Consider the following 24,232-nt stretch of genomic DNA (forward strand, 5'->3'; position numbering starts at 1 on the left):
TAAAAAGATTTATTTATTTATTTGAAAGTCAGAGTGACAGTAAGAGAAGAGACAGATCTTCAATCCACTGATTCACTCCCCAGATGGCCATAATGGCCAGGGCTGAGCTAGGCCAAGGCTAGGAGTCAGGAGCAGGGGCGCAAGCGCTTGGGCCATCCTCCGCTGCTTTGCTGGGCACATTAGCAAGGAGTTGGGTTGGAAATAGGGCAGCTGATTCTTGACCTGGTGCCCAGATGGGATGCCAGCACTGCAGATGGTGGCTTTATACCCACTACTCCATAGCACCAGCCCTGGCATTTTGTTTTTTACTTCCATCATATAACATTTTAAAAAATTGTGACCTACAATGGATTATAATGTCAACTTATTTTTATCATTTATGAAAATAATAGGTACTCAGGGTTGAAATTTGGAAAATAAAAAAAAAATCTAAAACTACCACCCATAATCATTTATAAAATCTATTTTCAATTTGTAGATGAGAGGTTGAGTTAATTGATAGTACACACGCAGAATGTCACATCCTGTCCCCCAGAGGCACGATGGATGGTCTGTTAATAATTTGAGTATCTGCAGGTAGAGATGGCACCGCTTTTACCAACTCGTTGTATTTGGAGCAGAGCTGCCTTAGAAATCCCCAGTAGGAGAGGAGCGGTGACCAGTGGGGCCTCAGCCTGCGCAGTCTTTAACCTCGCCTGTCCTCCGCGGTGTGCTTCCCAGGTGACGTCCTTACCGCCTTGGCTAACGTTTCTGGCCGCAAGCACCCGTCCACCGTTCAAGTGAAGCAGCTTAAGATGTGTCTGCCTCTGATGCCTGTGGTCCTGCACCTCGTGACCTCCCAGGTATCCCTGTCTCAGGGAAGCACAGTATCAGTGTGCTGAGCACACTGGAGCTGAGCAGCATCGACTCAGCTGCTCCGTTTCCATTTCTCTCTCTCCCTAAACGGGGGTTGCACCTGGCTGTCAGCGTTTAATCTGCGGCAACTCTGTCCTTCCAGGTGTTTCGACCTCAAGTTGTGACAGAAGAGTTCCTTTTCTCTTACGGCACTATTCTGGTGAGTAACAGCGCACGCCGCACATTGGTAATAAAAATGTGGCTCTCTCTGCTGTGGAGTTTGGTGTCAGAACGAAGTAATTTAAAAATCCTAGTGGTATTTATTTGTCCCTAGGGAAGTGACCTTTTTATATTTTTATCTGTTGACGGTAATAAAATTTGACATTTGGAGAAAAACACATTCTCTCCTGATAATGTATTTTGTTCAGGAGCAGTCCCAAGTAGGGTAAATAAGCCCACAGAAACACTTCGCTGGATTTTAGAATTGGACGTCAGGAAAAAATCTAAAATAATAAAACTGGGGAAAACAAAAGGCTAAGACTGTATTATGCTGGTTATTGACTTTGGCTTACGTTCTTCAGTCATATGCAGGGTCTCTTTTTATGATAGCATTTCTCTAAATGAAGCCCAGTTTAGCCCTAATTTAATTTCAGTGACACAAGTGGAAATGAAAAATCACTGGATACCTTACACTTCAGTTTTTTCTTCCCCAAAATTGTCATCTTGTTTAGATTGTGGCTTAGGAATTAGGCTTTTCCCCTCACCCATAATAGTTAGCATATTTATCAGTGATAATAGTTAGCATATATATAAGTGATAGTGAGGAGCTATGAAAAGGGAAGCTAAAACACCTGTCACGTAGCAATTCTGCCCTTACTGTGATAGCAATAGAAAGTTGAACTGATAGTTATCAAAATACTGCAGAGATCTTGATAAAATAAAGTAGGCATCTCAATTTTATTGTTAGTTTAGAATTAAGAAAAAAATTGCCACTCCCAAGAGATAATGGGCGGCCGGCGCCGCGGCTCACTAGGCTAATCCTCTGCCTAGCGGCGCCAGCACACCAGGTTCTAGTCCCGGTTGCCCCTCTTCCAGGCCAGCCCTCTGCTGTGACCAGGGAGTGCAGTGGAGGATGGCCCAGGTGCTTGGGCCCTGCACTCCATGGGAGACCAGGAAAAGCACCTGGCTCCTGGCTCCTGCCATTGGATCAGCGCGGTGTGCCGGCCGCAGCGCGCTGGCCGCGGCGGCCATTGGAGGGTGAACCAACGGCAAAGGAAGACCTTTCTCTTTGTCTCTCTCTCTCTCACTGTCCACTCTGCCTGTCCAAAAAAAAAAAAAAAAAAAAAAAGAGAGAGAGAGATAATGGGGATTTTTGGAGAGTTCTTCCCCAGGTGATATGTTGTATTTTTACATGTAAGTGTTGAGTGGAGATTACCAGTAGGATGCAGTGTTTTGGGTAGCATGTTCGGTGAAGGGTCCTTCTGTGATCAATTTTAAATCCTTAACACTCTAGCAATTTAAATTCTGAATTGTAGTAAATGTTATTACATTCATGATTATGAACATGATTAAAATGTGTTTACCCTCGTCTTCAGTTGTTTGTTATTTTTAAATACAGCATGGGCATCGTTCTAGTGTGGCTGTAATTCTGTATGTGCAGTCCCATTGCTCTGACATTTTGTTGCCTGAAATTAGTAATTCTGCTCACCTCACAGCTCACTTTGGAATGTTTAGGCACAGTGGTGGTTGGGGATAGGTGTGATTACCTGTGTTCCTCCTGTGGCTATTTTTTGTTTTTGTTTTTGTTTTTTTTTCCATGTGTAGTACTTTTCCGCACATACCTACTGGGTACATTTGTAAGTTTTCAAAGAACCACCAAATGGCTCCAACATAAAGCCGTTGATGAATTAAGTAAAATTCTTCCATGAAATTATGTAAAAGTCTTTCCGGAACTGCATATGCATTTTAGGGACGACTCGTCTCCTCTCCGAACTGTGTTCAGGGACAAGGGAGGAGGGCACGCTGAGGACAGGCTGCCTTCTCCCACCGGTGGGTGTCCTAGCAGGTGCCCAGTGTTCTCCAGGGTTTTCTCAATATGGGCATCTCTAGGGACCAGAAAATAACCCTGATGCACAAGTTGTTTTAATATTGAAAAACCTGTAGTACATTTTATCCTGTATCAGCTCACCCAAGTAGATGGCTTTTAGCAAATAAACTGAAGGTTGTTTGGCTCTGCACAGGCTGTTTTGGTAGGGTAATTGTGGATCATTCCAGCACTCTGACTGTTTTTCTTATTGATTCTGTTTGTTGACCTTGCCTGTGTGTTCTTCCTTATGCTCAGTGTGGATGACACCCATGAAATACTGGTAAAGTGAGAGAAGTGTTGACTACAATTCAGGACCTGGGTTTCCTTGTCCATCAAAAGTACTTACATGGGGCGGTGCTGTGTGATCACTGAAAAGTGATCCCTGTTAAATATAAGAGTGGGAATAAGAGAGGGAAGAGATGTGCAATTCGGGACATGCTCAAGCTGACTTACCTCAAACGGTAGAGTTAGAAACATACCAGGGGATTCCAATTCAATCCCATCAAGGTGGCATGTACCAATGCCATCTCACTAGTCCCAGTGATCAATTTCTGTTCACAATTGATCATAATGATAGGACTAAGAACCAAAGGGATCACATAAACAAGAATAGTGTCTGCAGATACTAGCTGATAGAATAAAAAAAGGAGAGAATGATCCAACATGGGAAGTGAGATAAACAGCAGACCCATAGAATGGCAGATGTCCTAAATAGCACTCTGGCCTCAGAATCAGACCGTAAGGCATGCGGATCTGGCTGAAAAGCCCATGAAAGTATTTCAGGCATGGAAAGCTAAGATACTCTGGGGGGAAAAAAAAAAACCTAAATGAAAGATCTCCGTGAGTGAGATCCCAGTGGAAAGAACGGGTTATCAAAGAAGGAGGTACCTTTCTCTGAAGGGAGGAGAGAACTTCCACTTTGACCATGGCCTTGTCTAAATATGATCAGAGTCGGTGAACTCAGGGGGCTTCCATAGCCTTGGCAGCTCATGACAAGAGCCTAGGGTGATTACTGATGCCATAAACAAGAGTGTGAATTTGTTAAGTCAACAACAGGAGTCACTGTGCACTTACTCCTCATGTAGGGTCTTTGTCCTTAGTGTGCTGTACATTGAGATTTAATGCTATAACTAGTACTCAAACAGTATTTTTCATTTTATGTTTCTGTGTGGGAGCAAACTGTTGAAATCTTTACTTAATGTATGCTAAACTGATCTTCTGTATATAAAGAGAAATGAAAATGAATCTTGATGTGAATGGAAGGGGAGAGGGAGTGGGAAAGGGGAGGGTTGCGGGTGGGAGGGACGTTATGGGGGGGGGAAGCCATTGTAATCCATAAGCTGTACTTTGGAAATTTATATTCATTATATAAAAGTTTAAAAAAGTTGTTACATTATGGTGAACCTTTGAGGGTTGGTTGTTGCCTCTCTAATTCATGAAGATTCCAGAAGTATTACTCAAGTTACAATGCCCTCTTGACCTCTTGCGCTACAGCCAACTTGCCCAGCATCCCATAGCCCTTTAGAAATGTACAGTGCAGATGAACATATTAAAGCCTCTTGTGTTTTCTGCCTTAGAGTAAGTTGAGGGTTTTGCTTCAGCACAGATATCCTGGGTTGATTTGGGGTAAGTGGTTGCTACATGACGTAAATGCCCGCTAGCCCAGTATGCAGAGCCCAGCACTCTGTGACATCAGGAAGCTGTCCATTCATACGGAGGCATTCAGCAGTGTGTTTTCAAAGCCTTACTGGTGCATCTGGAGACAACTGTTAGTCTTAATATCTGCCAAAGAATTTTTGGTAGAGTAGCTACGGTATTAAGGCATTTGTTGTGCTGTTATATATTTTTTAAAAAGCGCACCTTAATTTGAGTATTTAAGCTTAGTTCTCTTTGAGTAGCTATATCCAGTAGCACCACGCTGCGGCCATGAACTTCTTGGGCTTTGCTAAACCGGTTCTTCTGGGCTCCTGGCATGTCTCCGCGTGGCTGTGGAGCCTTCAGGCAGGGGCTGGCGTGATTATTACTCCGAAGGAAGGTCTTTATAGAGCAGGTGGGGGAGTCATTGGAACTGGGGCTGCTGTTGGCTTCAGTGTTCATGGTGCCACCATGGGCAAGAATTACCTCTTTAGAGAATTGGTTTTGGTAGAAGAATTCAGGATCTTCACATTGGAAGCATGAACATAGGAATTAGTTTTTTCTTTTTTTTTTTTTAAATGTTTTTCTCCAAGTAAATGAAGTTTTGCAGGTTTAAAGAGATGAGGTTTGGAAATAATTTTGCAGGGTACTTGTAAGCCATTATCAGGTGTTCAAAGGCTGCAGGCGAAAGAGCTGATAATTGCTGTTTGTACTCCCTGTTGGCAGAAGCAGCCTTCCCTCACACTCCCCCGTGCAGATTTTAAGCAGTGAAGTCTCTGGGGGCGAAGTCTGGTGAGGAACTTGTCCAGTGAACACCAGGCTGCTTCTGGCTCGCCTTGAATGGACTGGGAACCAGGAAGTAATGCATTAGGGGACTTGCTGTGGGCATCATTATCGTTCTTTGAAACTGGTCTTCACCAAGGAGCTAAGGAAGAGGACTTTGTTGTTTGTTCCTAGGTTCTGGCCTCATTAGTTTATAAATGGACAACGGTCAGTGGTTATAGTTTTCTACAAAAACGATGTAGAGACACACTTCCTGCCCTCGACAGATTTTTAATTTTGGTGAACACCACTTTGCTGAAAGATTTTTGGCTTCGGTTGTAGATAAAACAGAGGTATTACATGCCTATGTTTAAAAACAGGATGCTACATACTTACTCAATGCCACATCACTGCTCTTGTTAGGAGATTTAAAAAAAAAAAACAGATGTTGAGTTGATCTCCCAAGGTTGCTATAGGAGTTATTTTCACGCTCTTGGAGGAAATATTAAATGATTCTGAGGAGCACAGGCGTACCCTCAAGGTGTAGCTGTGTCCCCTGCCTCTAGGTGGTGCTGTTTCCCGCCCTACACTCCTAGACAGTGAGCCAGGCGTCCATTGTCTTAGCTCTGCTGCGAAACCCTCCAGCATTAAAGATGATGCCGTCAGGGGGTAGCCTGTGATGTGGTCATCTTTGGATTCTGGGCCATCGTCCTTCTTTCCTTACAATGTTTTCAGAACTCACCGTAGTCTGCACACTGTTCCTGTCGTCATTGTACAGAGTCCGCTACCTGCTCGGAAGGACCCTTCCTGCCACTCCGCCTCTCAGCTCCTCTGCTGCCTCTCTCCCCGTGGGTCCCTTTGTCTGCCCGTTGGCTGCCTACCCCTGAGGTCAGGCCCCTGACTTTGTGGTCAGCCTCCCCTTGTCTGACCATAACCCCGACTCTCAACTCACTTCCTCCGCTCCCCAACTCCAGTAGCCCTGCAGCCTGTCTGAGACTCGAATGGTTCTCCCCAGCGTTCCACTCATCACCGTGCCCTCCGTGGCTCTGTCCTTTATATTTCTTTTCACTGGGCGTAGATGGCCTGGTTTAGCATCCATCACGGCCTTGCAGATATCCATAACTCCGTTTGCTCGCTCGCTCTCTAGGACAACCTCATGCTGGTTAAATAAAATTCCCCACCTACCCTGCTCTGCTTTGATTGGTTAAGTATGGTTAGAGAAGAAAACACAGTGCAAGTCACTGATCTCACTTTAAGTTCTTGACTGCTCGTGTCAAGGGGCCATCTGTGTACTGGGCATGTCCACTCGGCTGTCCCGATAGGCACACCTTCATGCTCATTGAGATGGCCGCTCATGTTCCCTTCTGCTCTCTCCTCGTATCGCTAAAGATTGTCGTCACTCTTCCCTCATTACTTCCATTACGCTAAGAATGAAGAAGAAATAGATCCACGAACATTCAATATAGGAAATCGATGAAGTATTCAGTGGGGATTTTATTTTTTTAATTCAATAGGGGGAGTGTAAGGAAGAAAGTAAGTTAGAAGAAGCCCCTAAGTTCACCATCTAGAGGACCCTTAAGGACATTGAAGACAAGGAAAAGGTAGTACATGGGGTGGTTACGAAACCCCAGGGGCAGAGAAGGCAGAGGTACACAGGGGACGTCCACCTGCTGTCTCAGGGTCCGTGGTGACCTGCCCCTCCTCTCTGAGGGATTCTTCCTCAGACATGATGGCTCGTGTTCCCAGGGTTTGTGTATCATCTGCGTATTATTTCAGCACAAGTAGCGCCCGAGCAGCCACACTGCTCTGTGCCTGCCTTTTAGTAACGCACAGACTTCGATGTAGAGTTAAGGCTCAAGACATATTTTCCTCTGACTTTTTAAAAATTCAACCTCAAATTTATCAGAAGGTACCTGCCTGTTTGGGAATTTTATGAAATATGATTTCAGCCGAATTTTCATTAAAAGTATACAGTACCTCTTTCTTTTATTAACTCTATTCTTTATTTTTTAGTCTTTTCCCTCTCTGCTTACTTACAGAGTGAAAATTTGCATTATCCAGTAATTTTTTTTTACTTTGAGAGTGCTTGTATTTTTTTTAAGCTGGACAGAAAACACAAGTCTTTGAAAATTTTTATTTTAAAGGTAATTTGTGCTTACTAAAGTGCATGCTTGTTAAAGAAAATGTGGAAAATTATAAATTTGAGGAAAGAAAATCATCAGTAACTTCACCTCTGAGACAACCATTGTCAACGTATTGTGTCCTTAATAATGTTTTCTATTCATATGTCTGCATTTGTTTATATAGGTCGTGTGTTTAATGTATGTATGATATCTGTGGATACGAGTGGTTGAGACCATGTTGTGTATGTGTAGGATAGACAGATGAATATCCTGCCTTTCTAATTTCACATTGTATCATAACTAAAACGTCTTAAAGGCTGTATACTATCTTATTTGTTTCAACTGCATATGGTTTCATACAATTACAGTTAAGTTACAACACATCCAAACAGCATCCTGTTTGGAAGCACATATATATGTGGAAAGGTATTTTTAAAATACGAAGGAAATTATAGTCATGAAGATGGTTGTGTCTCGGAGAGAGAAAGGAAGGTGAGACAGGGAGATTGAACTGGGTGTGTGTTGGTGTCTTGAATGGTACATCTCAGGGTTTTCTGTATTTTAACTGAAAATGCAAGCGTAAGTTGTTCTATGTATATTATGTATGTTCTTTTATGTTTAGGAAGAACCCTTGGCACATAGTAGTGGACCAGTTTCCACTCTGGGCTAATTGCTTACACTGAGTTTTTTTTTAGTCCAAGGTCATCTTATGTTTTATTTGCTATTTGTTAAATAGAAAATATGTTATGTAGACTGCTTTGGGGGCCAAGGACTAGAACGCTGTTGCTGTGACTCCACACATCACAACCGCGAGTGCTCAGCCCGTTCCAGCCGTGGCCATGGTCTTCACACTGAGGTCACGTTCATGGAGCACCTGACCTAGGCACCGAGGCCTGCAGAGAGCTCACTGCACAGCGGCTCAGCCTGCCTATCAGACAGCATTGGGATCACCTGCAGTCAGGCATCGGCCCGGAGCGTGGGGGTCCAAGGGCTGGGGGAAGGAAGTTCCCGAGAGAAACTGACAGCGGGTGAAATCTGAGGACAGGCTTCGGGCTCTAACCTGCGTCTCGCGTCAGTTTGAGTTCAAGTTGGCCAAGCCTTGACGTTCCTCTGAGATGATGCTTTGATCTGCTCAGGGGCTGTTCTCACTGATGTACAAGGTTGTGAGGCAGTGAGCATGGCTTGTTATTGGATATGCTCATGCATCAATTGCATCACTCAGTTCTATATGTGTTTGTGTCCCTATTGAGTTATTCCAACATTAAACCCCATTGGTAGTGTTTTGTACATTTTTAAGCTATCGTAATTTATAATTTATGTATAGTATTTAATATAACCATGTGTAAAAACAGGTTATAGTATTTATATGGGGTATATAATGCCTTCCATGAATTATTTTATGAAGAATGATATACATTGGGGTAAAATATACTTAAGTTTTATTTGAGTTATTTTGACAGTTCTATTTATTAAAAACAGTACTTTTTTTTTTTTCAGAGTCATATTACGTCGGTAGACTCAGGAGAAACAAATATAGATGGAGCCATTGGTGAGTAGACCACGGGACCTTTTGTCTTTGCTTGAGGCACTTTGATGCTGTGCTTAATAAACACCTCCGACCTTAACTGTATTTCTAGGACTGACGGCGTCGGAAGAATTTATCAAGATCACGTTGTCGGCTTTTGAAGCAGTAATACAGTATCCCCTTTTATTGAAAGACTATCGCTCTACGGTCAGTTCTGGTTGCTTTCCATCATAGCTCTTGTGCATTTAGCGGGTAATGCTCTCTACAGAAAGACCTGGAGTGTACACATGTATGCTGGGCTCCTGCGTGTTCTTGGCGTGAAATAACCACGCACAAGTGCGGCCCCCCTCTGGCAGGATGAACCCAGGACACCTGCTGTGTCCGTCTTGATAGACTTCCGCAGGACTTTCTCTGCGCACCAGTGTCCTTCCCGGTCAGCGTCTTTGCCCGGCCCTAGTTCCGTCCTACTGCTGTGTGGAACACAAGAATCCATGACCCTCACTCGTGTGCAGTGGGTACCCACTATCAGATCTTCCCCAAGATCGCCTTCCCTTTTCACGACTTATTGACATGACACACACATGCACACGCACACACAAACTTCCACGTATGACATGAAACATAGTGTTTTTCCTGCTATGTCTGGTTTATTTCACTTAACAGTGAAATCCAATTCCTTCTGTTTTGTGGGAAATGTCAGGATTTCATTCTTTAATGGTTGAGTAGTATTTCCTCGAGGGTGTGTGTGTGTGTGTGTGTATCACTTTTTTTTTTTTTATCCATTCGCCTATTGTTGGGCATCTAGATTGATACCTATTATGAATAGTTCTGCAGTAAACATGGGAGTATAGTTAAGTCTTTCGTATGCTGGTTTCATTTCCTTTGGCTATATTCGCAAAACTGGGATAGCTGAGTCATGTGGTAGATCTAATTTAAGCCTTTTGAAGAGGCTCCATGCTGTTCTCTATAATGGCTCTACTAATTTGCATTCTCACAAATGTATTAGAATTCCCTTTTCTCTACACTTTGCTGGTGTTTGCTTTTTTTTTTTTGATAGTAGCTATTATAACTGGAGTGAGATGATGCTTCATTAATTTTTATTTGCATTTATCTGTGAATGTTAGTGTTATAACTAATGTTATTGATCATTTTCTTCAGTGGTTTGCAAAAGAAGAAACACAAATGGTCAACAGTAAAATTTTATTAACACTTCAACACACATATGCTTCCGCGATAGTGATGGTGGGGACAACAGTGATGTTACATCAAAGTATCAAGAATTCTTCTATCTGAATTTTGAATATTGACTTGTTTGAGAGGCACAGAGAGAGAGAGTGAGCATGAGTGTCCTCAGCCATTGACTTGCTCTCCAAATGTACACAACGGCTAGGGGTTGGGCCACAGCAGAAATCTGGAGCCATGAACTCCATTCAAGTTCCCAAATTTGATGACAGGAACCCAGTTATTGGAGATATCTTTCCTGCCTCCCAGGTCTGTATCAGCAGGAAGCTGAAATGAGGAACAGGAGGCAGATAGTTGAACCCAGATGCTCTGCTATGGGATGTGGAGGTCTTGACTGCCCAGCCGAATGTACATCGCTGTAGCTGAAATTTTAAGGCCTGTTTTGATATATTTGGCTTTTTGTATTAGAGAAAGTTTATTAAAGATGATCTAGAAATGCTAGAGTTTTGACTGTGACTTTCCAGTTTTCTTTGTCTTATTTGTGTTCTAAGAGGAAGATGATGGAGCTGGTACTGCGGCATGCTAGAATAAGCCTCTCTGCCTGTGGCACCAGCATCCCATGTGGGCACCAGTTCATGTCCTGGCTGCTCCACTGAGGTCCAGCTCCCTGCTAATGTGTCTGGGACAGCAGTGTGGTGCTTGGGCCCCTGAACCAATGTGGGAGACCTGGAAGAAGCTCCTGGCTTTAGATCAGCCCAATTCTGGCCATTGCAGCCGTTTGGAAAATGAACCAGCAGATCGAAGACACCCCCCTCCTTCCCTTCCTACTTCCCTCCCTGCTTCTCTCTCTGTCTTCCTCTCCCTCCCCTCTCCCTCTCCTTCTCTCTCTACCCCCCCCCCCATCTATAACTCTGCCCCTCAAATAAATAAATCTTAAGAAAAAGGGAAGTACTAGGACCGTGGGAAATACAAAGTTCAGTGAGTTTTCCTTAAAATGTTTTTGGGATTTGAATTAAAAGTTTAAACCAAGGCACAAGTGAGGCCTATTTTATTCACATTGAGTTACCATTGAGTTACCGTTGTGTGTGATGATTGAACATTTGTTAATTGCCCTGCTTACTGTGTTTTAACTACTATGCTAGGCACAGAGGAAAGGTGGAAGTGCCCCTATGAAACCTACAGTTTAATCCAGAGATGCATAGGATAGAGCATAAGAAGCATGCAGAGAAATGCATGATACTATCAGGTGACAATTAGTGGCACTCAGAAAAAAGGGATGAACATCTAGGTGAATAGCAGTGATTTTTGTAGATGACATTGTGTTTTCACTAAGGAGCATTTGGGCAGAGACCTGGTAAGCCCAGGGAAAGAGCTTCCTACACAGAGGGAGTAGCAAGTGCAGAAACCAGAAGCAGGGTGATGATGTGGTTGGAGTAGAGCAGCCTTCTGGGAGTTGAGGGTGAGCAGATAGGGTGGGGAACAGGAAAGCAGCAGATCGGGCTCTTGGCCATGGTCATGAATTTGGATATTACTCTGACTACTGATCACTGATTTCTTAGTGGCCCCATTCCTGTACCACAAATAGTTTTAATGTAGTTTTATAGATAGGAATACTATTTTTTTTTCAACTATCTATTTTGTATTGCGTTTCATGTTTCTGGTGATCCATTGAGCTCAGCAAGGCATTTCGTGTGGTTTGTCAGGTGATGCCCAGGGTGGAATCATCTGGAGGCTTCACGGCCCTCCCTCCCAACCTGTGTATCATCCCTTTAGAAGGGGGATCTTATGGTGGTCTGACTAATTTCGTGTTAGTGTAGGACTCTAAAGAACACATCATGGATAGTGTAAACATTGTGTTGTTATTCAGTCTTCCGCTCCATGAATGTGGAAGATTTTTCCAGTTTTTTTTTTGTGTGTCTTGTGTTTTGCTTGCTAATGTTGTGTGATTTTCTTGTTAGAGATTTCACACCCTTGGTTAATTTTATTCCAAGTTATTTAAATGTTTTGTAGGTATTGTGAATGGGACTGATCTTATAAGTTCTATCTCAGTCATGGCAGTGTTTGGGTATACAAATGCTGTTGATTGTTGTGTTTATTTTATATCCCTCAACTATGCCAAGCTCTGCCGAGTTCGCATAGTGTTTTAGTGGAGTCTTTTGGTTCCCCTGTGTGTAGGATCATATCCTCTGTGAACAGGGATAATTTGACTTCCTCCTTTCCCATTTGTATCCATTGGATTTCTTTTTCTTGTCTAATGGCTCTGGCTCAAACTTAAAGAACTATATTGTATAGTAATGGTGAGAATGGGAATCTTTTTCTGGTTTAGGATCTTACTAGAAATGCTTCTAGTATTTTCCATTCAACATGATGCTGACTGTGGATTTGTCATATATTGCCTTGATGGTGTTGATGTATGTTCCTTTTTTTAAAGAAAAGATTTATTTATTTGAAAGTTAGAGTTACACAGAGAGAGATGAGCGGCAGAGAGAGGGAGATGTCTTACAACTGCTGGTTGACTCCCCAGATGGCTGCAACGGCTGGAGCTGCACCTATCCAAAGCCAGGAGCTTCCTCCGGGTCTCCCACGTAGGTACAGGGGCCCAAGGACCTGAGCCATCTTCCACTGCTTTGCCAGGCCATGGCAGAGAGCTTTGGCAGAGAGATTGGAAGTGGAGCAGCTGGGACTTGAACTGGTGCCCAAATGGAATGCTGGCACTTCAGGAAGCGGCTTCATCCACTATGCCACAGTGCTGGTCCCTGTATGTTCCATCTATAACCAGCAACCTGTTTTTCCTTTTTTATCATGAAAGGATGTTGTATTTTATTGAATGCTTTCTCTTCATCTGTTGAGATAATCATAGTTTTTATTCTTCAATTTGTTAATGTTATTACATGATCAATTTTACATTTATAATTTACATTATACAATATCACATTTGTTAATTTGTGTATGTTGAACCATCCCTGAATCCTACAGATAATCCTAATTGATCCAGGTATATGATATTTCTGATGTGTTCTTGGATTCGATTAGCTAGTATTTTGTTGAAGTTTTTTATATGTATTTTCATCAGGAATATTAGTCTATACGCCTCTTTTACTGTTGTTTCTTTTTCTGGTTTTGGAATTAAGGTGTTGCTGGTCTCATAGAAGGAGTTTGAGAGGATTCCCTTCCTTTCAGTTGTTTTAATAGTGTAAGAAGAGTTGGGGTTAGTTCTTCTTTAAAAGTTTGGCATAATTCAGCAGTGAAGCCACCTGGTCATAGGCTTTCCTTTGGGAGGGTCTTTTTTACTGATTCAGTCTTTGTCTTGGCTGTTGGTCTTGTTCAGATTTTCTGTGCCTTCATGAAACAATTTTGGTAGGTTGTTTGTTGGCATACAGCTATTTGTAATAATTCCAGAGGATTCTTTTTTATTTCTGTAGTATCTGTTAGGTTTTTTTCTCAATTTTGATTTTATTAATTTGGGTCTCTCCCAGCCCCTTTTTGTTCATTGGGCCAATATAGGTTATCAATTTTAGTTTTTGAAAAAATCAGCTGTTAATTTCATTGATCTTTCATATGATTTTCTAAATTTGTGTTTTTTCTTCTTTAATTTGTATTATTTCTGTGCTCTTAATTTTGAATTTACTTTTTTCTTGTTTTTCCTAGAGCCTTGAGATGCATTGTTAGATCATTTATTAGATGCTTTTCCACTTTCTTGATACAGGCACTAATCTCACTGCTCTTACTGTATTCCTTAAGTTTTGATATGTTGTATTGTCATCTTCATTTGTTTTCAGGGATATTTTTCTTTTTCTTTTAGGAAAACTACTTGAAATTCAGAGTTAAAGTTAGAGAGGGAGGGAGGAGAGGGTGGAGGAGAGAGAGGTAGGTTGATTAATTAATTGATAGACTTTTTGTATCTGCTGCTTTACTCCCCAAATGGCTGCAATGGCCAGGGCTGAGTCAGATGGAAATCAGGAGTCAGGAGCTTCATCCAGGTTGTCAACGTGAGAGGCAGGGGCCCAAGCACTAGGACTATCTTCTTCTTTTTCTAGGACATCAGCAAGAAGCTAGATCAGAAGCAGAGCAGCTGCGATATATCCACTGTGCCACAGTGCAGGCCCCTTGATTTCATCTATGTCCCACTGTTCATAAAGGAGCATGTTGTTCAGTTTCTATGTGTTTACATGTTTTCTAGTGTTTCATAGGTTGTTAATTTCCAGCTTCATTCCATTGTGGTTAAGAAAGATACATGGTGTGATTTCAGTTTTTTGGAGTTTGTTGAGGGTTGTTTTATGGCCTAGCATGTGGTCTGTCCTAGAGTTTGTTCCATGCACTGATGAATTGAATATGTTATTTGCAGCTGTGGGATGAAATGTTCTGCAGGTATTGGGTCCATTTGATCAATAGTATAGATTAACTGTGTTGTTTCTTTGTTGATATTTTTGTCTAGTTGATCTGTCCATTGATGAAAGTGATATGTTGAAATTCCCCATTATTGTTTTAGAGCCTGTGTATTTTAGATCCATTAACATGTGCTTTAAATAGCTGGGTGCCCTAGCATTGCACATATATACATTTACTATATAGTCAAATCTTCCTGTTAAAATTGATAACTTATTACATAATGCCTTTCTTTGTCTCTCTTAACAACTTCTGTCTTTTTTAAAGATTTATTTATTTATTTATTTGAAAGCAGAGTTACAGAGAGGCAGAGAGGCAGAGAGAGAGAGAGAGAGAGAGAGAGAGAGAGATCAGTCTTCGACCCAATGGTTCACTTTCCAAATGGCTTCAATGGCAGAAGCTGGGCTGATCCAAAGCCAGGAGCTAGAAGCTTCCTCCATGTCTCCCATGAGAGTGCAGGGGCCCAAGTGCTTGGGCCATCTGCTGCTGCTTTCCCAGGCCATAGCAGAGAGCTGGATCAACAGTGGAGCAGCTGGGACTTGAACCCACACTCGTATGGGATGCCAGCACTGCAGGTGTTAGTTTACCCACTATGCCACATTGCTGGCCCCAAGTTTTTGTCTTAAAGTCTGTTTTGTCTGATTTGGATGGCTACTCCAGCTCATTTTTTTTATTTCTGTTTGCATGGAATATCTCCCTCCATCCTTTCGCTTTGAGTCTGTGTATCTTTGTTGGTAAGGTGTTTCTTGTAGGCAGCAAACAGATGGGTCTTGGTTTTTAATCCATTCAGCCAGTCTGCATTTTTTAAGTGGAGAATTTAGTCCATTTACATTCAAAGTTATTATTGATAAGTAATGACTTGGTCCTGCCTTTTTCCCACAAATATTCATATTTTTTGGTTTTGGATGTCTTTTACTGGGAAATTTTCTGCCTTAACATTCTTTCAAGATGTTATCTTTGTCCTCAATTATCATTTAAATCCGGCAGAACAGTGTCAAGTTCTTTCAGTTTCTGTTTGTTTTGGAGGGTCTTTCTTTCACCTTCATTTATCAATGAGAGCTTCATTGGCACAGTATTCTGGTTGGCAGTGATTTTCTTTCAGGACTTGGTCTGTGTCTCTCCATTCTTCACCTAGCCTGTAAGGTTTCTGATGAGAAATCTGTGAATATAATTAGAGTTCCTTTTTAAAGGTAATTTGGCATTTCTCTCTTGAATATTTGAGGATGTTTTCTCTTTGAAAGTTGGATTATATAATGTGTTGTGGTGAAGATCTTTTTTGATCCTGTCTATCAGGTGTTCTTTGCACTTTCTGTACCTGGATGTCCATATCTTTTGCCACATTAGGGAAATTGTTTGCTATTATTTCACTGAATAAGTCTTCTAAGCCATTCTGTTACTTTCATTCCTTCAGGAACTCCTAAGACACATTCCTTTGGTAGTTGGATGGTATCCATGGATCTCGAACACTGTTTTTGATTTTTCTAATTTTTCTTAATTTAAAATTGTTTTTCTTTGGGATATTTCCAAAATTTGTCGTTTAGCTCAAGTATTCTTTGTTCTGCCTCCCTGAGTCTGTGGTTAAGGCTCTCCACTGCACCTTCTTACCTGACCTACTGAATTCTTCATTTCTAACATTCCAATTTGATTTTTCGTTACTATCTCTGCCTCCTGGCGGAATTTCTTATCCATGTCATGTACAGATTTTGTAACTCACGCATTTGCTTCTCTGTGCTTTTGAGGAATATTATGATCATCCTTCTGACTTCCTTTTCAGGCATTTGCTTTGTCCGTCTCCTAGTCTTTGCAGTCTAATATTAAATGGTTGTTGTATTTCTTTTGGGGATCGTACTGTTTTCTGTGTTCATGTTTCCTGTGTCTCTACATTTGTTGTTATGCATCTGGGTAAACACTTGCTGATGTCTCCTCTGAATACATTGTTCTTTGAAATGCACCTCTATGTCTTAATGAAATGCCTGTTCCTTCAGCAGATATCCAGAGAGATGTACTGGGTCGGGTCAGGAAATCTATCCTTTTTTAAAAAGCAAGTAGATTTAAATCTTTTTTCTATGTAGATAGACAGTCCTATGAAAATATTTATTTATTTCAAAGAGTAGTATGGACACACACATACATACACACACACACATTCTATCTGCTATTTCACTCTTGACTCCCAAATGCCCACGGCATCCAAAGAGACACAAATGCCATCCGAGTCTCTCGTGTGGGTGTCCAAGCTCAGAACTGCATTAGCTGGAACTGGAACTGGCTCTCTGTCAGTGGCTGTAGACATTGCCAGCAGTGGATTAACATGCTGCACCACAACCCCCGTCCCCTGAATTTATCTTTAAATTTCTCTTTCCCACTGGTTTTCCAGTGCCCTTTATCTCCTTCAGCAGTTTAGATCACATGTATATTAAACTCTCTGTGTTTCTTATCAGCTTTCTGTATATTCCATGTCTCTGTTTATTTGAATCATTTCATTCGTTCTGTTTCCGTCATCGATTGTGTCCATTCGACTGTTAGATACAGTCATTGCGTGTTTTTGCAATTTTTCATTTGTGGAAGTTCTGTTGTTGGAAATTCTGCTTGTATTTTTATTTTTAATCTATGTTGCTTTTTACAGTTCTTGTAGATATTTTTTACTGTGTGATTTACTCATTCACATTTGTGAAATGGTTATTGTGTAGTAGGACTGATAATTCTAATATGAGAAGACTGTGAAAGTGTTTTACAATTGCTTTTGGTGTTAGTTACATCTTGTTTGTGTGTGCCCAAGTCATCTCGTTCTTGGAGGTCTGATGGTTGTTGACTTTTGGCTGTTACTGTCCTTGAAATGCATTGTGAACAGTTTCTCAAATCCACTATGGGTGACTATGCTCCTTCCTGCTGCAAGGAACACTTGCCAGGGAGCTGAAGGCTCTGCCCGATGGGACGGTGCCTCAGACCGAGGTCATCTTCACTCAGTGTTCAGATCCCTGGGAATATAGACCTGGTGCCTGAACTCGCCAGGGCAGGCATCTCACTTTTTTAGGAAAATTACTCGTTTATTTACTCGAAAGGCAGAGTGACACAGGGAGGTGAACTGAGAGAGGAGGGATGGAGATGGTTCCACCTGCTGGTTTACTTCCCAAATACTTGGAACAGCAGGGCAGGCCGGGCTGCAGCCAGGAAGCAGGAGCTCTGTCCAGGTCTCCCACCTGGGTGGCACAGGCCCCAGGACTTGGCTTGTCTGCTGCTGCTCTCCTAGGTTCATTAGCAGGGAGATGGATGGAAAGTGGAGCAGGACTCGGCTTCTCATTCTGACATGGGATGCCAGTGTTATAAGTGGCAGCTTAAACAGCTGTGCCACAACGCTGGCTCCTGTCTTCTGGGTTTTCAACAAGCACATATGTGTGGAAGGACTGAAGACCAGGTCTGTTTTTCTTTACTGTGGGAGTGCAGTCCTCTCTCTGCAGGCACCCTGCTCAGTAGGAGGAGACTCATAAAACTGCATATGGTGGATGGTTCTGGGCCCAGTGTCTCTTGGAGCTCTTGGGTTTGCATCCACGGCAAATGCCTCTTGCCAACAATCAGACCCTCTGTCTGATCTCCCCAGCTCTCTACTTAACACTTGATTTGAGAGGTTGGTCTGCAAACTCCCCTGCTGTTTTCAGTGCATAAATCTTTCTATTGTTGCGGATGTTTGTATTTTATGCAGCAGTTCTGATGTGTCCAGCAAGAGTCAGGCCAAGTAACCACCCCCACCATAACTAGAAGTCCTGTTTCTCACGGTCGTCTCCGTGGCAGTGAATTCTAAGCCTTCAATTGAGATATTCCTTGCTGGGATGTTGCTTATTGATTCTTCTGCCTAATGAACAATAACCTCATGGCTAATTTGTTAAGATCCAGTGTTTACAATTATCTATATCGCATTTAAATGGAAACTTAATTAGTTTGTTTTCTAATCATGAAACACAAGTGTACTAATTACTGGACTATAGCTCTATTATGATGGAGAATGTATCATTGCATCCTACTAACTTGATAAAAATATTTTTCAGTCTACAACTCATGGGAAATCTTTTAATTACTTCTTCTTGAGCATGACTAGAATACATGAAGGTGAAGATCCAGCCCCCCGGGGAGCATAACATTGTTTGAAATGTAGCACACTCCACATTCAAGGCTCCTGATCAATACTTTATTCTATGGAAGTGGCTAAATGCATTTAATTCTTGCTAAGCACAAGCACTTAACTCAGATTCTTCCCCGAGTTTTTAGACCATTTAATACTTCAGAGTCAGAATTTGCCAGTCTGGCCTACATAGCAGACAGAAAACCACAATGATTGGGTTCAGAGAATTTGTTCCCATTCATGTAGTTTCAAAAAGCACTATTAATAGCAGAGGGAGACATTAAGGTGATTTCTTTAGTGGAAATTTCAGGCACTAAAACACGTAATGTGCCTACAATTTACTGTCGTTTCTTTAACTTGAAAAAAATAAGCTAAACTGTAACATTTTAAAATGAAACTCCTTCCTTTATGTAAAATGTGAAACTAAATCCCAGAGGCTAATATTGAGTAATCTGGCTTTAATTCAGCCTAACACTGGTGTGAATACTAAGTGCTGGTGTGGCTGTGTAGCACACGGAGCTCTCAGACTCCTCGTGGGAGTGTGAATCGGACACGAGTTCTAGAAGACTGCCTGGCAGTGGCCACGGAGACTGAGCCACAAGTCCACACTATCATGATTCTCAGGACTCCGCAGTTTCATTTCTAAATATATATTCCATAGAAACGTGGCTGTGCCCCAGAAGACACACTGAGAATGCTCCTTGCTTCCTCCTGGAAGCCATCCTAACTCTCATCAGCAGTTGATGGATAAATACATGGTGATGCCATCATTCAACTGAACACCATATAGCAGAGAAGAGGGGCTATAGTTACTTTTTTTTTAAGATTTATTTTATTTATTTGAAAGACAGAGTTATAGAGAGAGGTAGAGACAGAGAGACAGGGCTTCCATCTGCTGGTTCACTCCCCAGACGACTGCAATGGCTGGAGCTGCACATAGCCAAAGCCAGAAACCAGAGCTCCTTCCAGGTCTCCCACATGGGTGCAGGGGCCCAAGAACTTGGGCCATCTTCCACTGCTATCCCAGGCCATAGCAGAGAGCTGGATCGGAAAAGGAGCAGCCAGGACTCAAACCAGCGCCCATGTGGGATGCCGGCGCTTCAGTCCAGGGCGTTAACAGCGCCACAGCGCCGGCCCCTGCAGTTAGTCTTAAAACAACATGGATGGATCTCAGAAGTTTAATACTGAACTAAGGTTAACAAGTACAAAATACCATGACCCCATCTGCATGCAGTTTTAAAACCAGCCGGAGTTCCTCTATTACCAGTGAGGGTTGTGGCTACCCTTGGATGATAACCAGTGGGGTGGTTAATATGGCCTTGTATTAACTTGGTCCTTCATCTGAATGCTGCTTGTGTGGCTGTGTGCCCGTTGTGAGAATTGACTGCATTTGTGTACTTAGGATCAGTATCCCTTTATGTATGTATCTTATATTTGAATTAAAAGTTTACATATATACAAGGAAAATTTCTAGAGTTTGGTAAATGTAAGCCTTCTCACAGACACGCACTGCAAGGATATATCAGTATTATATTTCTTATAGGGTAATAGACATCTATTGTCTTAAAATATGTATTATTATATATATTTACGTATACAAATGTGCTATCTTGTTTTCCTGTAATCGGGGTCTTTGGGGCTAAGTTCAAGGTGTCAGCCAAGCTGTGCTCCGTCTGGAGCCTTTGAGGGCGGAGCCTGCTGGAGCACACCTGCATTTGGCTCATGCTCCCATCTTTCAGCTTCATAACCATCAGTAGCACCTTCCGATTTCTCTGACCTTACTTCCTGGACACTGGCCCTCCAGCTGCCCTCCTTCAGGGACTCTTACTAGTATATGGGTCCCGCCCCTCTCAAGGCCCTTAACCTAATCACGCCTGCAAAGTCCCTTTTGCCGTGTGAAGTAACACATCAGCAGGTGCTGGGCATCGGGGCATGGATGTGGAGCTGGAGGCTGGGGAGAGGATTCTGTCTACCAGATTCCTGTGTGTGTCAATGCCTTCACTACTGCGCTTAGTTGTCTCGATGCTCAGCTTTGCTGTACGTGGGCAGTGCCAACCCTTACAGATTGATTTCTGTGTCCTTGAGACATACTTCGTTGTTCGTACTGCAAGATCTTGCTGCTTAGTTGCTGGCTACTCTTGGTTGGTTCTGGACATAGTCGTTTCTCTGGGAGCCTTGGTTTTAGTGGTTGGAACTAGTATTCGAGACCAGGACGCTTGCTGTGCTCCTCTCTCCTGGGGTGTCTGCACTTCTAGGCCGTTCTGTGAAGCTGAGCTAGGTTGCAGAATTCCCTGCCCCTGCCCCTTCCCCACCAGGCGGCAGTGGGGTGTGTTTCATTGGCACTTGTATTCACCTCTCTTCTCCTTTTAGTGTGATTCTAATTTCATTTGAAATACAGTTGACTTGAATTTTAAGTTTTCTTTTTATCCCTCCTGTCATTACTGATGTTGATTTTTTTTGAATATTTAGAGCAATTAAATTTTCACAAAAACCACAGCTATTCCAAAAAGATAAATTCCGATATCCATTCTACTCTGCCACCACTCCCTCATACCCTCCCTACACTTGTAGGTAACCAGTTAGGTTGCTTTCTGGTTTATCCTTCCAATTTTTTTTTTTTAAACAGGAATACTTAAAAAATTTCCCCTTTTACTTATGTAAAAGGTGAAGTACTGTATGTGCTTTTTTTTTTTTTTTTTTTTTTTTTTTGACAGGCAGAGCCAGACAGAGAGAAAGGTCTTCCTTCTGTTGGTTCACCCCCCAAATGGCCGCTTTGGCCTGTGCGCTGCGCCGATCCGAAGCCAGGAGCCAGGTGCTTCCTCCTGGTCTCCCATGCGGGTGCAGGGCCAAGCACTTGGGCCATCTTCCACTGCCCTCCCAGGCCACAGCAGAGAGCTGGACTGGAAGAGGAGCAACCAGGACAGAACCGGCGCCCCAACTGGGACTAGAACCTGGGGTGCTGGCGCCGCAGGCAGAGGATTAGCCAAGTGAGCTGTATGTTTTCTTTTGCAGTTTGTTTTTTCTTGCTATCATGAATGCTGGATGTGACTCCACCTCGGTCTCTGGAGGTCTTCCTCACCCTTTATTAAGATAGCGAAGTACTCCTCTTTGCATAAAGGTCGCAGGCTGATCAACCATTGTCCTGTGCTTGGGCCTTTAAGTCATTGCTGAGATTTTGCAGTTACAAAGAGTGACCTTGTTCATGTGCAGCTTCCTGTCAGTGGAGCTGTGTCTTCAGGGTATATCCCCGGAAGGGTGATTGCTGGGTCAGAGGGCAGGTGCACATCTGCTTCTGTAAGATTCTGCCAGGGTGCCATACAAAGCAGATGAGATTTGTCTTTTTCCATCAGTGACATCCATGAGAGTTCGTTTCTCCACGGTCTTGTCAATAGCCTCTTGTCATCCTTTTAGATTTTTGCCAATCTGATGTGCCCTTGAGAATTCCTTAATATTATTTCAGCCATTGCATTTTGTGAAAAAGCCATAACAGTGTTCTGTCTACTTTTATCAGGTGTTCTCCAAAAGAGTTTCTCTGAAGGACCTGCTCTGCGAGCAGTGGAAGTAGCTGTCATGTCGTAGGTGTGGCTTTTCCCGTGAGTCTAACGTGACTTGGTGCTGAGAGGAGGGGCTGGCAGTCTGGGTGGTCACTGCTAACTACGGTGCTGTTAATTGCTGTGCCTACCAAAATGGAGGCAGTGATGATTAATACTAAAATAGAGAGTAAGTATTCTAGTTGAGTGTTTAAAAAAAGAACAGTACTGTTTTCAAATGTTTTGCTTTCACCAGTAAAATAAAGATAAAATAGAAAAATTACTCCTCTACAAAAGTAACACTATAAACACAGATTCATCATCAATGATTAGAAATAGGCTTTTCTACAAGTTCCGAGATTGTTGCTTTTTTCTGTGAAATGAAGAAAATGTGAGCATCGTTATTCATAGTTTAAAGCTGCATTTTTTTTTAATTTGAGAGGTAGAGTAATAGACAGTGAGAGGGAGACAGAAAGAAAGATCTTGTATCTGATGGTTCACTCCCCAAATGGCCACAACAGGCGGAGCTGAGCCAAAGCTAGGAGCACCCACATTGCATCTGTTGAATGAATTTTAACCGTTGGCCTTGTAGTCCAGTAAATAGCTCATTGCAAGGTTCAAGTTTAGTAGTCCTCACCATCCATCATCTTTGGGATAGGCCGCTCTTCTGAACAGTACACGCTGCTGAAAGGTCTTAAAAGGTGTAGGAAATACCAGAATGTGGAGTGTGGTCTCAGGGAGTCCTCGAATTACTATCTAATTGAAGCCATGAGGCAAGACTCGCTGATGGAAGAGGTAGTACCCCATCCAGCTTCCTGACAGCATTGGCCTGCTGTTTACTGTTGCTGCCTAATGAGTAACTATGACTTAGGACAGGGGCTGAGCAGTCAGAAGCCAGGAGCCAGGAGCCAGGAGCCAGGTCTACAGCGCAGGTGCAGGGCCCAAGCACGTGGGCCATCTTCTGTTTTCCCAGGCCATAGCAGAGAGCGGGATCAGAGGAGGAGCAGCCGGGACTGGAACTGGTGCCCCTATGGAGTGCTGGTGCCACAGGCGGAGGATTAACCTACTGTGCCACAGCGCTGGCCCAGCTGCCTATCTAATATCTCACTGTCAACATCTCTCAAAATAGAAAATGTTAAGTTGTAAACAGAGTGTCATCTTGGTTATCAGTAACTTAAAGGGCAAATGAAATGAGGGGTACGTGATGCAAGTTTTATTTACACATGTCACATGCCTTTGTTATTCTTGGGCGTAAATGGCCCAGAACTGTCTTTAGTAATCCTAAAGCAGACATTTCATCTGAGACACGACACTGAGGATCATTAGTAGTTGCTAATATGTGCTAATATGTGCATGCATGCACACACACACACATGTGCAGACACAAAATGGGAGTCCAATTTTTTAGCAAAGAAACAAAAAGGATAAACTTAGAAGTTTGCATTTGCAAGAAGAGCTCAATAGGTCTCTGGTTTTAGGACGTATCCTCCCGTGAACTTTAGTATGGCTGAATGTCTCGAAGAAATCAGTATGACTGCGTTAAATGTTGTAGTTTGATATTGTACAGAGCTATAATCCCTAGACCTGAAATAAATATTGCAGGATGCGGTTTTATGATGGAGGTCGCTGGTGAGAGGAGCTTGATGACAGTTGCGGTAGTATTTTTTTTTAATATTTTATTTATTTGAGAGAGAAGAGTTACAGACAGTAGGAGGGAGAGACAGAGAGAAAGGGCTTCCGTCTGTTGGTTCACTCCCCAAATGGCCACAACGGCAGGAGCTGTGCCAGTCCAGAACCAGGAGCCAGGAGCTCTGTCTGGTCTCTGACACAGGTGCAGGGGCCCAAGGACTTGGGCCCTCTTGTGCTTTCCCAGGCCATAGCAGAGAGCTGGATTGGAAGAGGGGCTGCTGGGACTAGAACTGGCGCCCCTATGGGATGCCAGCACCGCAGGCGGAGGATTAACCTACTGCGCCATGGCGCTGGCCCCAGCAGTATGTGTTTTTATGGTGTGTATGTTCATGAATTCCATGGATGATTCCGGAAGGGCAAAGC

General features: G+C 42.8%; 1 protein-coding gene across 14 annotated transcripts in view; it reads left to right on the forward strand.

Annotated features, from left to right (window-relative positions):
* ULK4 (unc-51 like kinase 4) overlaps positions 1–24,232 on the forward strand; it is a 598,567-nt gene that overhangs the window by 196,290 nt on the left and 378,045 nt on the right. For all 14 annotated transcript variants that reach the window (XM_089306514.1, XM_070050985.2, XM_089306513.1 and 11 more), the window contains exons 24-27: positions 721–842; positions 998–1,054; positions 8,938–8,989; positions 9,078–9,172. In XM_089306514.1, coding sequence (XP_089162640.1) covers positions 721–842; positions 998–1,054; positions 8,938–8,989; positions 9,078–9,172 — 326 coding nt within the window. The remainder of the gene's footprint in view (positions 1–720; positions 843–997; positions 1,055–8,937; positions 8,990–9,077; positions 9,173–24,232) is intronic.

This window comes from Oryctolagus cuniculus, chromosome 10, assembly GCF_051225735.1.
Source record: "Oryctolagus cuniculus isolate XC-2025 breed Fujian yellow rabbit chromosome 10, ASM5122573v1, whole genome shotgun sequence".
NCBI lineage: Eukaryota > Metazoa > Chordata > Mammalia > Lagomorpha > Leporidae > Oryctolagus > Oryctolagus cuniculus.